The 15,572-nt window shown below is 41.6% G+C and overlaps 1 protein-coding gene across 1 annotated transcript in view; it reads right to left on the reverse strand.

Annotated features, from left to right (window-relative positions):
- Positions 1-15,572, reverse strand: part of LOC103196869 (CGRP receptor component) — a 45,040-nt gene that overhangs the window by 14,510 nt on the left and 14,958 nt on the right. Inside the window, exons 2-4 of the mRNA XM_042781058.1 lie at positions 9,871-9,907; positions 8,411-8,509; positions 5,875-5,969 (exon numbers count right to left, since the gene is read on the reverse strand). Coding sequence (XP_042636992.1) covers positions 5,875-5,969; positions 8,411-8,509; positions 9,871-9,907 — 231 coding nt within the window. The remainder of the gene's footprint in view (positions 1-5,874; positions 5,970-8,410; positions 8,510-9,870; positions 9,908-15,572) is intronic.

Genomic DNA, 15,572 nt, shown 5'->3' on the forward strand with positions numbered 1-15,572 from the left:
AAAAAAAAAAAAAAAGAAAAGAAAAGAGGAAGCTGGAGAAAGGGATCCCCTAACCTTATGAATGAGTCAGAACAAATCCTAGGCTCACCCTGAGCTATTCATGCACAGAAAGACCCAACACAGCACAGCAAGGATGTTGGCAAGTGAACAAGGTAAGCTACCACCTCAGTCTGATACACAAAAAAGGCCTAAAGCAGAGAGCAAAGGGTTAAAAACTAGCTAACACTGAAATCCTCACCCACAGAAGGCAAAACAAACTTGAGGTCTGACCCTAATGGGTTCATTATTTGTTAAAAAAAAATCCACTAACCAGGGGATTTTAGCAGCATCCGAAGTCTAAGCAATGTATTATTCAAAATGTCCAGGATACAAACTACAATTACCTCAGCCAGGAAAATATGACTCATTTTCCAGGGAAAAAATAATCAACAGATGCCAAATCCATGATGACCTGATGCTGGAATTATCAGACAAAGCAGCTACTGTACAACACAGGGTAAAAGCAGATATTGTTGCATGAATGCAAGGACAGAGTTCTCTGGAAACAAACAGAAATTTTACACACACACAACACGAGAAATGTTAGAACTGAAGAATACAAAATGAATACGAAATGAAAAATTCACCAGATGAGTTAAATGGCAGAATAGAGATGTCAGAGGAAAAAGTCTTTAATTTGTAGATATAGCAATAAAAATGCTCCCATTTGTACAAGAAAAAACTGAAGAAGAGAAAAAGAACAGAGTCTCAGAGCCTGGTGGAACAGCATCAAAAGGTCTAACAATATGTCTTTGGACTTCAAGAAGAAGAAAAAAGAAAGAGTGGGACAGAAGAAGTAACAGCTGAAAACTTAAATTGATAGGAAACATAAATTTATACATCCAAGAAGCTCATCAAACCCCAAACACGATAAACTCAAAATAAATAAATAATAAAGACCACAAACAGACCTGAAGACCGCACAGTCAGGTTGTTGAGAACCAAAGATAAGGAAAAGTCTTGAAAGCAGCCCATCATGGACTGAGTTGTATCCCCAAAAATGCCTGTTGTAAATCCTAACCTCTACGCCTGTGACTATAATCTCATTTGGAAATGGGTTGCGTTCATTATGTTAATGAGGCAGATAGCACAGGGTGTGTCTTGAGTGAATTTCCTACAAGATATAAAAGGAGGAGATTAAGCAAACCAAGATGAGAGAAGACAGGTGCAAAGCCACATGGAGCTCTCCAAGGAACTGGGAGACAGAAGCTGAAGAGACAAGGACCTTCCCTACCAGAGCTGACAGAGACAGAAACCCTTCACCTGGAGCCGGCAACCTCAATTCAGACTTCCAGTCTCCCCAACTGTGAGAAAACAAATTTGTTTGCTAAAGCCACTCACCTGTGGTATTTCTGTTGCAGCAGCACTAGACACCTGAGACAAGCAAGAGGAAATTAACACATCATATATGTGGATGACCACAAATTTATCATCAGAAACCATGGCAGCACAAAGATGCTGGAATAACACCTTTAAAGGGCTTAAAGAAAATAATGCTCAACCCAGTGAAACTATCCTTCGGGCATGAAAGAATTGCTAAAGGAAGTTCTCCAGGCTGAAATAAATGTTAAGAGGGAAACAGAGAACTTCAGGAACAAATGAAGAGCAAGAGAAACAGTAAAATTCTGGGTAAAGGGAAAAAAACTATTTCTGTCCTTGCAAATTCTTTAAAATATGTAAGGGCAGTGAACATTAAAATGCTACTGAACAGTATTTTCAACATACACAGATGTAATAAATATGACAACTAAAACAAAAAAAAGAGAGTAAAGGGAACTATGTTAGGATAAGGCTTATCCATTTGACTGAAAGTGGTAAAATATCTCTATCTGGACAGTAAGTGGTTTAACAAAAAGTTCAAGAACACCCATTACCTAATTTCACCACTTACTATAAAGCTATAATGATCAAGACAGCATGGCACTGAAGATGGAGGAATAGGCAGACCCTTCAACAAAGAAAAGAAAAACCAATTGACAGAGATACAGAAGATAATCCTGGAGCCCTGAGCTTTGAAAGGAACTATACAGAACTGGATTGGGCACCAACTAGTGGAAAAACCTGAATGAAAACAGTGAGTACAGAGATGGTCAGAGTTGCAGACTGTCAGCTACTCTGATGGGACCAACAGCCTGAATATTTTCAAGTGGTGTTAGGATCTGAGAATTGACCTAAAGATCAGCCCTGGTCACTATGGGCTGCAGGGATGACTGCCCTGGTGGCCTATGACTCAGAAGTGAAAGAGCAAGGAGGGAGACAACCTGAGCTGTGGACTTTCTGCTGTCTGGAGGGCACAGCCATTTTGATTGTATACATGCGGCAGCCATTCTGAATATTTAAAGTGACCAAGGGTGCAGCCATTTTCAATCTTTACAAGTGGCAACCACTTTGGATTTTAAAGTGATAGCATTCTCATTTGGATTCCAGGAACCTAAGAATAGACTCTGTTTGCCAAGGTCAGCAGGGACATACGAGAGGATGACAACAGGAAAGGAGATAGGTGGTGAGTGTATAAGTGCTGTCAACTAGCGAACAGAGGAGCACAGCACAGTACCCTGCTTGTGTATATAACATACAAACAAAACAAAGAAAATGAAAATCGTGGGAAAGTCACTCCAACATAAAATCACCAATTAAATATAAACACAAAAACATCACAATGCCTTGGAGACAACAGAGCATCACAGTCCACACCAAGAAGCAAGATAAAGCAGGAGAAACAATGGACCAAGATACAGATTCAAAACACATCCCTGGAGAAGACGCAGCATTGGAACTCTCTGATAAGGAATTCAAACTAATTATATTTAGGTATCTTCAACAAATTGAAAGACAGATCAAGAAAAACACAGAGAAAACCCTAGAACAATTTCTAAAGACAATACAAGAAGAAAATGACAAAATAAATGAAAAATTAGATATGATACAAAATCTACACACAGAAATCCAGAAGATTAATACTGAATTTTCAGAAATAAATAAGACATTGAATGGGCAAAGGAGCAGAATAGAATCAATGGAAAACAGAATTAGTGAGACTGAAGGCAAATAACTGAACACTTCTTTGGAAAAGGATCAATCAGAAAAAAGATCAAAACAAAATGAAGAGAGCCTACAGTTCATAGGGGATACCATCAAAAGAAATAACCTATATGTCATCGGAATTCCAGAACAGGAAGAGACAAATACAACCACAGAGAAAATTGTTGAAGATTTGTTGGAAGACAATTTTCCTGGTGTGATGAAAGGTGAGAAGTCATTCAGGAAGTCCAACGAGACTCCAAAAGAAAATCACCAAGATATATCATCATCAAACTCACCAAAACCAAAGACAAAGAAAGAATCACGAGAGCAGCACAGGAAAAACAAAAAGTTACCTACAAGGGGCAACCAATAAGACTAAGCTCGGATTTCTCCACAGAATCCATGCAGGCGAGAAGACAATGAGACGGTATATATAAAACCCTGAAAGACAAAAATTTCCAACCAAGAATCATGTACCCAGCAAAACTGTCCCTCAAATATGATGGTGAAATTAGGACATTTCCAGATAAGCAGAAATTAAGGGAATTTGTTAAAACCAGACCAACCTTACAAGAGATGCTAAAGGAAATCCTTTGGACAGAGAACCCCAACAGCCAACAACTGACCATTAACACACATGATGATATAACCCAGAAACCAACCCAGCTATGGAAGTATCCAAAGTAAATAAGCCTACAAGATTATAAACAGGCCAGAGACATCAATTGACAAATGAGAACAACTACAAACCAAAAAGAGGGAAAAAACTGTGTCATTATAGAACTTCTAGAAGGTAAGGAAGTCAAGACAACTACAAGACGGAACAGATTATTCTAAACTTGGGAAGAAAACTATAAATCACAGGATAACCTAAAGAAAAATGATAAACCTTCACATCAAAAATGAGGACCAGCATAAATATTCAGCAAATACTAAAACAACAGCAGTGAAGGAAGTAATAACACGATTCATAAACAAACCAGCTCAGCATAGAAAATTATATGGAACAAAGAAATCGACACCATGAAAAAGCACATAACAAAAATGACAGCAACAAATTCATATTTGCCGATAATTACATATCTGGCAAGGGATTTATCCCTAAGATTTATAGGGGAAGAGTGGATGACCAAACTATGGTACATACACATAATGGAATGCTATGCAGCACTAAAGAATAATGTAGAGTCTGCAAAACACTGCACAATATGGATGAACTTGGAGGACATTATGCTGAGTGAAATAAGTCAATCACAGAAGAACAAATATAGTATTAGTTCGTAGTTGTGGAGGATCAAGGAAAGGTTTATGTATGGAGGGAAACTACTTTCTTTGTTGGTTGCCAGGGGTGGGGGCAGGGGAACACTGAAAAAAAAAATGCATTAACCTATGCCACTTTAGTTTTGTGTATTTCACTGTACATAAATTATATTTCAATAAAATGCATTTTTAAAAAAAAGGCATGGCACTACCAAAGGACAGACAAACAGATTCATGGAACAGAAAACAGAATGAAGAAACAGACCCAACTACTTTCTCTCTTTTTTACAAACAGCAAAGATAATTCAATAGAGAAAACAATCTTTTCAACAAATGGTACTGGTACAGTTTAACACTTACATTAAAAAATAAAGAAATTTCCACCCTACCTTATACCCCAAAACTTAACTCAAAATTGATCACAGACTTAAAAGGTACAACATAAAACTATCAAATATCTAAACGAAAACATGAGTAAGTCCTTCGGCCCTGGGTTAGTCAGACTTCTTACACATATCATCAAAAGCTTGATTTAAAAGAAAAAGGTAAGTCTAACTACATCAAAATTAAAATTTTCTGCTCTGAGAAAGGCACTGTTAAGAGAATGAAAACACAAACCAACACTTAGAGACAATATCTGAAAATCACTTATTGGAAGGACAATGGAGACACAGAAGTTCCCTGGTTCAGTATGATATAATTTATACTGGCTTCCAGTGAAAAAGGTCTTCTGAGATCCAGTGCAACATTCCAAGTGAATCCTCTTTAAGCTTCTAACATGCTAAAGATTAAGAATGACTTTTGGGAGCAAGTAAATAACCTTACCTCAAATATATGTATATTTGGAAGACGCTGTCTTTCAAGTTCATTTGAGGAGAAAGCCAAAAGGAGAAGTGTGTACAGTCGACTAACTGTGTACTGACCGTGTGCCTGAGGTAATACTGAAAGTTTCCTCCGGAAGAAAACTAGTGATTACCTTGAATGAAATGACAAAAGCTTTGGGAATTTTCAGTTCTGCTCTTAATTCTGAAAGACAGTCTAGTTTTGTTCTCATGTTAACTTTCGATACACTGCTTAATGATCCTTTTAATTTTTAAAGGTTCAACTCATTCAAGTAAGTCACCAAGTGAACTGGACACTAGAAGAGCAGACAAAACACTGTCAAATCACTTTGGCCTCAAGCAAACATGAACGTCAAACGACTTTTCATCGATCAACTTTATGCAAAGTGCTTTAATCGTGAACCTCACTTTTCAACCAGTTTGGTCTGAATGTGCTGGGGGGGACGATGAGACAGGTCATATGACATAGGACTCTAAGAAAAGACCTAAGAGATAGAAAACACTAGGCTCTGCCTGTGGCTCTAGAAGGATCCCTATACCTAAGTGTCTTAAATAATGGCAGCAACACTGTGATCCTACCTTAAAAGAGCACTGTGTGCATTAATTACAAGTCTTTATATCCAATTACATACACAGCTGCTGAGAACGGTTTAAGTTATCATTTTTTTTATGTGACACACTCATCCCACTTAATATAATCTTTACTTACTTGGTCAACTTGTGGCTTTTCATTGCTGTAAGAAATTCTCTGACAATGTCAGGACTCTGATGCCTGCATGGCGTTTTTGATATGTATTTTAATGTCTAAAAAAGAAAAAGAAAAAGTAAGCATAAGACAAAGAACCGTGAGTGAGAAAGAGGGAAGGCAATGGCTGTAATTTAAAATTTTTCGTTTTAAAAATTCTCTGTAAAACAAATATTTCAGAAGACCCTGCCTCTACATAGTAGGAATTGCCAAGAGAAAAACAAAGCTAGAATAAAAAGAAGAATCCAGACTTTCAGAAGCCATGGAGGCTGGATGAACCCCTGAAACTACTGCCCTGAGAGTCTCAAACCTTACACCAAAAATATCCCCTGAAGTCTTCTTAAAACCACAGAGTTCAGCTTAACTAGTAAAAAGGTCTGCCTTGCACACAATGCACTTTTAAGAACCAGCTATATGGGACCACACGACAACAGCTCCTCAAAAGCTCAGACAGGAGCCTGAAGGGGCAATGAGTTTACATTAACAGGGAAGGCACAGCTCAGAAGAGGGTGGAACGGCTGCACGACTCAAAGAAGGGGCCAGTATCACCGAGCGCATACAGAGAAACGGCTGAAGTGGTGTGTGCGCTGCTGTGTATATTCAATTCAAAATAAATAAAATGTTTTAAAAAAGAATGACTGTGAGTCTGTAGAAGAAAACCGTCTGATCTTATAAAAAAACATCTGACGAGTGAGCTCTTCCCGTTATTTCACATCATTTTTGCAGACTGGAAACCCAGAGAGTAACATGACAGCCCTGAGCACATACAGACGGAAATACATGACTGGACCAATAAACGAGCGTGGGAGGCAGAGCTCTTCCTAATGGAGGAATTCCAGCCGTAAGCACGCAGCAATAAGGAAAACAGAAAAGCGCCCTCAGCAGCCCCCACAGCAGAACAGTGCCAGAAAGATCCCGACGAGCGCTCCAGTAATGGGAAAAGGGTCCGGAAAAACAGGGGATGTGCACAGCCTCAAAGCATCGCCTCCAAAATATTTACTAGCTACTGCGGTGGCTTTAAAACAGGTCCACAATTCTATTCCTTTCCCTTCTGCCAGAAAGTGGAGCTTAATCTCCTTCTGCTTAAATGGGGCCTGGATTTGGCAGATTTCTAACTAAGAGAATACAGAAATGGAACAATAGTAACCTGACAGTGCAGAAACCTAGCAGACACCATCGTAGCCAAGTGATCAAAGTTAATACCATCAGTAATAGGACATACTGATACCATGCAGTGAAAAGGACACAAAGCCCTAACTTCAGTCTGATCATAAAAAACATGAGACAAACTTAAATTAAGGATATTCTGTCCCCAGTGGGACAAACTGGAGAAATCTGAATAAAGATTTTAGTTTAACAGTACTGTTTCAATCTTAATTTCTTAGTTTTGATAGTTGTCCCATGGCCATGTAAGACATTAATATTAAGGGAAATAGAGTGAGGGCACATGGAAACTCTTGCCACTATCTTTGCAACTCTTCTAGAGGTACAAATATGTTTCAGGACAAGAGGATTTTATTTTATTTTAAAGAAGGGACCACACCTGGACATAATTTGAGAGGAATTCAAACCTGGAAAATAAACACTGACCTCAAACTTCTAAGGTAAGAGTCTTTCAATAATGCAACACTCAGGTTGGTCCACGACTCTCCATAACAATAGTCACTAGGAGACCAAGTAACACCGGGAGAGCCGGCAGAACGACAGTGGAGCCCAAGGACCTCGACTCAGACAAGCTGTCATTCACATTAAAGCACAAGAAGTAAATTCTAGTAGAAAACCATTTAGTATCACAATAACTCTCCTTAAGACATCATGAATTCAAAACAGAAAGTTAAGGACGAATAGTGTGGCAGGGAGCTTAAACTGATCAAGAGTACAGAATTAAGAGTACCTGATGGCTTGAATTTTGTCACAAAACTGATCACCAATAAATGCTTTTTCTTCTTTAAAAAGAGATGAACTATTCAATGTAAGAGAATGTGAGTAAATAGGGTTTTAAACCCACAATTAGCAAAACTTGGATGAGATGGCAAAAGTACTAGATGACTTATTTTCCTTAAAAAGGGATTATGACAACTTGATTCAAATGTAGTAACATCCTTGAAGAGATAAACACAGCCGCTACTATAGTTAAAAGCAAATTCTCCACAGAGCCAAAAATCAGAACAGGCAGGAGACAGGGAGAAAGCATACACACAGAAAGGACAGACCCAGAATCTCACACAGCACGTGACAAACACCAGGCTTTAGCTTTCTCTTTTTGAAGGGCAAAGCAGAAGGCTGGAAGAGAATGCACAGTGTCAAGGTGTTAAGGTTATGAATGACAGCTGCTTGCCTCTTTATGCTTTCTGGCACTTTCTAAAGTGTCTACAACAAAAAGTATGACTTTCGTAAACAGAACAGACTGAGTTATAGTCAAACTACTCAAATCAAGTAAGTGGCATCTTGACTTGGCAGCCCTCCACGGTGGCTAGGCCCCCAGCAGGCTCAGGCTCACTTCATAGGTGATGGTGTTCAGGTTCTGCTGCCCAGAACTGTGCTTATTCTTCCCACTTTCTCTCCGCTGCTCTTTCAGATCAGTCAGTAACTGGTACACCTAGGAAGAGACACGCAGAAGACTTTCACGAATAAGTTCCAAGGAAGGAAAAGGTCAGTGGTCCTGAAGGACAGATAAGAGAGTGGAAGTCCCTCCATTCTCCCCACCAACCCTCCCTCCAATTCTAATCTAGTCGGGGCACATACGAGGCCGAGAGGCATCTGATGTTTTGAAAATACTCTTTCATCTAAGTCAAATAACCCAAATTCACTAGTTTACTTAAAATATTTTAAATGTTCCTATCAATATATACCGTATCACTAATCTCTTCTCATCTCAAAAAAATACCAAGTATCTGAAAATAAATGTTCTTAAAAGTAGAGCTGACAAGGGGCAAGGTTGTGGTCACTGCTTGGTCACAGACAGCTACACAGAGGGACAGAGTAGTTGAACCTATGGGCTTGGGACCATAGTCACATGGGACATCAAGCTCAATTGGCATAACATACTATACAAAACACTGTTCCACCTCCTACTTTGGCGAGTAGCAACTGGGATCTTAAAAGCTAGCAAGCTGTCATCTAGATGCAATGATGGGTCTCTCCTCGTGCAAAGCAAAGAAGAATGAAGAAAACCAAAATTCATGGAAACAATTAGTCCTAGCGACTGGTACACCATCTGATCTGCAGCCTATACAATTATGAGACCAGAAGAACTAGATGGTGCCCGGCTACCACTGCCAACCACTTAGAAGGGGATCTATGTAGGAGATCCTTGATAGAGAGGAAGAACAATGTGGAACAAAACTCAAAATCATTTGGAGGAAAATAAAAAAAGGTGGGGACCAGGTTTGCTGGTCCGAGAGAGCCTGGTAGAACCACTGAGACTATGGTCCCTAGCTGCCCTTCAGGTCTGGAATTGAACCCACTCCTGTGGTTTCCAGCCAAACAAAATACAGGCATATGAGTTGAACATTTACTTCAAGTAGATACACTCCTTGGAGAGAACAATCATGGGAGAAAGAAGGGCTGCTTACACACTGGGAGACAGCTCAAGAGGCAGGAGTGTATGGAGGGATGGACACTGGGAAGAGGTAACTATCGGGAGGAAGTGGGAGGGGAGCTGTTGCATTGTGGTAAATTGTGGTCAGTGTCATGAAACAAAGTGTATGTGAACTGCTCTATGGAAAGTGAATTTGCTCTGTAAATTTTCACCCAAATCATAATTAAAAAATAAATAAATAAAGTGTAACATATACAAGCTTTGACAATTCTAAGGTCCTCAGATGGACTCAACCGTCCCATTTAAGTGGAAGACCCCAATGAACTTAGTCATTTCCAAGCAAACTAACTCAACAATCTCCAGAAGAAAAGGGCAAACTCCCGCAGCGGAAAACACAACTGTCACTCCAAGCCACGCACCTCATAGTTGCTCAGCAGCGCAGAACTGGCATCCTTCCTGCAAAAGAAAAGGAGGCATTAGTGTGGGGGCTCCCAGCCCCCTGTGGGTGCTAAACAGCCTTGAAATAACTTCTATCAAGTCCAGTGCAGGAGTTCAGGGACTAAAACCTAAAACTGAGACGTGTTTTATGTCCTCCATGGGTTAGCTGCTGTGGGCAATTTTTCAACAGACCTTCCTTTTTTCAGTCATGGTGAACCACACCTCCCTCCCCAGGTTGGTGATTAAACACGCAGTACCCTCGTCCAAGAAAAATCACACATGTGAGTTGAAGGCAAGTATAGGGAGAACACAGGAGCAAAGCCACCAGAAGGGGGGTCAGTAAACAGAGTGAGAGTCTAGAGATAACTAGAGAAGTGCTGTCTTCTCCCCAAGGCCTCCCACCAGCTACCGACATCCTAGGCACCTAAGTCCTGCCACTGAATCTATAGAAACGGCTCCTTAACACTGACATCACCACTGGGAATTCAGCAACAGTCAGGAATCCTGCCAGGCAATCCACCAAATTCCAAGGGTGGTCATCTTCTCTGTCAACTCCACAGGTAGTGTCCCTGTGTCCAGCAGGTGGTCAGAGGCCTGGTCTTCCTGTGTTAGTCAACCAAGGCAAGAGCATCACCTTTCAGGCATATGTGAGCATAGCTACGTGACTCATAACTGATCCACTCAATAGCATCACATCAGGAAACCTTTTTTGGCCATACAACGTGACAATTGAGAACACAGTTTTGAAATCCGACAAACTCCACATTCATGTTCTAGCTATGCCACTTAGTTTTGAAAAATGGGCACAAACTAGGAACCCAGAAGTATAGCAAGGGAGCTCTGTAGTGTATGGTTAAGGCATCTGGCTTGCTAACCAAAAGGGCAGTGTGTCCAAACCCACCCACTGCTCTAGTGGAAGAAAGATGGGGCAGTCTGCTTCCATAATGATTTATAGTCTTGAAAACCCAATGGGGGTCACTATGAGTTGGAACTGACTCAATGGCAGTGAGTTTGGTTTTTTGGAGAAGTGTGGCACAGAGGAGGAAGAGTGTGGACTCCAGAGGAACACTGCCTGGATTCTAAACCCAGCTCCACCATGCACTAGCTACGAGAACTTAGGCAAGCTACTTCACCTCCCTGCATGCGTCTATGAAATAAGAATTATAGCAGTAACCATTAAGACAGCTTAGAGGGCTGAAGGAAAGCACACGAAGTTGCTGGAACGCGGCGAGCGCGCAGTCATTACCACCACAACCTCCACACAGCCTCTTCCCACCTCCCAGGCTGTTACGAGGGTAAAATGAGACAAGGAATTTGAAAAGCATACGAGAGACCTTGGTACTCTGTAAGATCCCACTAAATAGAGACTATTATTTTCTAAAGATATCTCAATTCTCATTAAAAACCCCGTGAGGCAGACGCTGTTACTACAATTCTTGCTTTACAGATGATGGAATTAAGGGGATTAAGTATCTTGCTCAAGGTCACACGGTAAGAAGCCTAATTGCAGTGGAAGATGACTGTGGAACTGTGAAGACTGGATTGGACAGACAGACAGTCAATGCTGAATCCCAAACTTCAGGTAGAGGAGTCTGACGTGACGTAACATGCAACAGGGAACTCCAGGTCATCCCTGACTTGTGATGTGTTCAAGTGACGACAAATCGCACTTATGATCATCTGTTTATTTTTTGGTCCATTTTACCATTAGTAATAAACTCTACATACAGTGTATCAGCATGTGATTTACTGATGTCATCGTTCTCAGATGGTCACCTGCAGATGTCCAGTGTTGTGATTTACCATGGCTTTGGCATTAACAATGAAAAGAGAGGTATTTGGCTTACGTCAGAACCAACTTATGATGGATTTGTCAAGACAGATATAATGATGACATAAATTTTCCAAAACCGGGCCAAGTATTTCTCAGTCAGTAAGTAAAGTAAAACCAGCAGATGGCTACCAAAGAATCCAACCTAGGCCTTAGGTTCCAGCACAGTGATGACAGCACTGTGATCAAACCAGCACGTGAAACTTACCAAAACTACCAGTAATTCAATAAACCGCTAGGATTTCACAAAATGCTACTTTGCTCAAATATCCACAACTGCAGTCAGGTCACAAAGAATATGATGAGATTTTAAAGAAAACTACCACAGGAAGGATGGTGCATAATTAGTGTCTGGAAGACAGCTCATTGACAATTGAAAAGGACACATGAAACCACGTGTCATCTTTGCTGCCTGAATCAGGAAGTCAGTGGCCAGATTGCCTCTGATCTTTGCCTGCAAATGAATGCCAACTCACTGTGCTCCCTCAAATACAAAGACGTGTCCCTTCCTGGGACAAGCTAGGAAAAAACAAAATACTAAGGTCACGTTTCCTCAAGGCCAGTGGAGCCACCCCAGCACTACTGCTAACTCTTCATTTCCTAATCATGGCCTCTCCCCTGTCACGGGAGAGTATCATGTGCTCTAGGAAATCTGCCGCCGGCCCTTCCACGCTACTGTCACACTGCTCGAGTCAATATATTAATGCAAAAATCCAAAGAACATGATTTGCCTTCTCTTGAACAAAGAAGGGACCCTCTTCCCTAATGATTCCAACAAATCTGTGCTTGGGGACCAGGAGAGCAAAGGCAGACTCTGGTTGTCAGAAGCTGACTGAGTAATTGTTTTCTTTTTATTAACCAAAAAGAACACACCAAACTTACTGCCATTGAGTTAGTTCCAACTCATACTGATGCCCTTCAAGTTTCTGAGGTGGTAAATCTTTACAGAAGTAGATTGTCCCATCTTCCTTCTGCAGAGCGGCCGGTGGATGTGAACCATCAACTTTCTAGTTAGCAGTCAAAATGCCTTTGATAAATACATCTTTTTCAATCCAGGTAAAGGTGTGTGCCAGGGGTGAATTCTTTCACCATTCTTATTCAATCTGTATGCTGAGTAGATAATCTCAGAAACTGGACTGTATGAAGAAGAGAACGCACCATCATATTGGAGGAAGCCTCACTGACATCCTGTGCTACGCAGGTAGCACAACCTTGCTTGCTGAAAGTGAAGAAGGCGTGAAGCACTTACTAATGAAGATCAAAGACTACAGCCTTCGGCATATGGATATAAACCAAAACCAAACTCACTGCCATTGAGTTCTGACCCATAGCAACCCCCAGCGGGTTTCTGAGGTGGTAAATCATCATGGAAATAGATTGCCCCATCTTCCTTCTGCGGAGCGGCTGGTGGAGTTGCACCACCAACCTTCTGGTTAGCGGTCAAATCCCTTAGGCACTGTGCCACCAAAACTCCTTTGGTATGGATTATACTTCAATTTAAAGAAACAAAAATGGCCATAACAGGACCAAAAAGCAACATCACAGTTAAATGAAGAAAAGACTGAAGTTGTCAAGGATTTCATTTTATTTGGATTCACAATCAACACCCATGAAAGCAGCAGTCAAGAAATAAAACAGTGTACTGCATTGGGCAAATCTGCTACAAAAGACCTCCTTAAAGTGTTAAAAAGCTAAGATGTCACTTTGAGGACTAAAGTGCACCTGATCCAACCCATGGTGTTTTCTATTGCCTTAATACACATGTGAAAGGTGTCAATGAGTGACGAAGACTGAAGAAGAGTTGATGCCTCTGAATCACAGTGCTGGCAAAGAATACTGACTACACTGTGGACTGCCACAAGAATGAACACATCTGTCCTGGAAGAAGTGTAGCCTGAATGCTCCTAGGAAGCGAGGATGGTGAGACCACGTCTCACGCACCTTGCACACATTACCAGGAGGTGCCAGTCCCTGGAGAAGAACATCATGCTTGGAAAAGTAGAGGGCCAGCAAAAAACAGGAAACCCTACACCAGACAGGTGACATGGTGGCTGCAGCGATGCTCAAGCACAGAAAGGATGGAGCAGGGGCGGGCAGCGGGACACAGGGCCGCCGTGAGCGGGCAGTGCTGTGTCCTCTGGGACACGGGGCCGCCGTGAGCAGGCAGTGCTGTGTCCTCTGGGACACGGGGCCGCCGTGAGCAGGCAGTGCTGTGTCCTCTCGGACATGGGACCACCGTGAGTGGGCAGTGCTGTGTCCTGTTGGACACAGGGCCACTGTGAGTCAGAATTGACATGGGGGCACCTAACAACAACACTTACTGAGTAAATGCCAACATACCATAGGCCCTTCTTCACTCAATAAAATGTCAGTGAGTCCCAGAGTGAGGGAAAATGTGGAACAAAATTCACCATTGTAAAGACAGGAGTTCTGGTCTGATGAAGACTGGTGGTCCCCAAAGACCACAGCCCTTAGACACCCTTAAGGCAAGGAACCGAACTTAACCCCCATGACTCAACTGGCAGCCAAATGACAGGCCTGTAAGGTGAACAGTAATACCAGGAGGGAATGCACTTATTAGAACAATCAAGCACATGAGATCAAGAAGACAGCATTTGCCCAGGGACAGAGCTAGGAAGGAGGGAGGGGATGGGAAGGAAGGGCGAAGGGAAGGGATGGGCACAGGGAGGAAGTGGGCAGGACACTGTTACAATATGGAGACTGCAGTGAACGTCACAAAACAGAAAGTATTTGGATTTTTGAATGGAAAACCAAACTGGTTAGTAAACTTTCACCCAAATAACAATTTAATAAATAAATATAAAGTTAAAGAGCAAAGATGTCACTCTGAAGATTAAGGTGCATCTGACTCAAGCCACAGCATTTTCAATAGCCTCATATGCATGTCAAAGCTAGACAATGAATCAGGAAGACCAAAGGAAAATGATGCATGTGCCCAGGGATAGAGCTAGGAAGGCAGGAAGGGATGGGAAGAAAGGACAAAGGGAAGGGGTGGGCACAGAGAGGAAATGGGAGGAATGCTGTCACAGTGTGGGGACTGCAGTAAATGTCACAGAAAAATGTCAGTGAGTCAGATGTTATGAAGCCTTAAATGTACTCTGTCTGTTGGGAAAATACTTTGAAGGCAGTTTTCATCCTCAAGATGCTACTGTAAAAACCTCTAATTGACAGGCTGTTGGGGAACACGATGTGGTGAGATCTGACAGACGTCAACTTAGTCATCGTTAGCAGCACTGACAGTGGTTCGTTTTGACATCATGTCCCTCCTAGTCTGATGTGCTGAGGAAGACACATCCCTTGGGGCGATCCAGCCCAAAAACGTTGACCTGGAACCTACCCCTGAGGACCCAGTCAGACAAATCCAAACTGAGGAACATTGTCCTGAACAACCCGGCCTGGACTCTTGAGAAGTTTCAATGCCATATGTCACAATGTCTGTGTCACAATTCAATGTCACCAAAAAAAATGCTAAAGATTAAAAAAAATAAAACATGACAACTACCTGAAACATATCAAGATCCTTAACTGAATCCTCGATTGGAAAAAAATGAATCCAGCTAAAACGGCAACAGTGAGCTAATTAAAACACCAAACCAAACTCACTGCCGTCAAGTCGACTGCGACTCACAGCGACCCCTCCTTGGATCTGAGGCAGTACCTCTATGGAAGTAGATTGCCTAGTCTTCCTTCCAAGGAGTGGCTGGTGGCTTTGAACCACCAGCCTTCTGGTTAGCAGTCAAATGCCTTAGGCACTACAAGTGAGCTAACTGAAGAGATCTAAATAGAGACTGTATGTTAATAATGGTTACTGTATCATGCTAAATTTCCTGG

Source organism: Orycteropus afer, unplaced genomic scaffold (assembly GCF_000298275.1).
Source record: "Orycteropus afer afer isolate SDZICR_OR568_19922 unplaced genomic scaffold, OryAfe1.0 scaffold00006, whole genome shotgun sequence".
Taxonomy (NCBI): Eukaryota; Metazoa; Chordata; class Mammalia; order Tubulidentata; family Orycteropodidae; genus Orycteropus; species Orycteropus afer.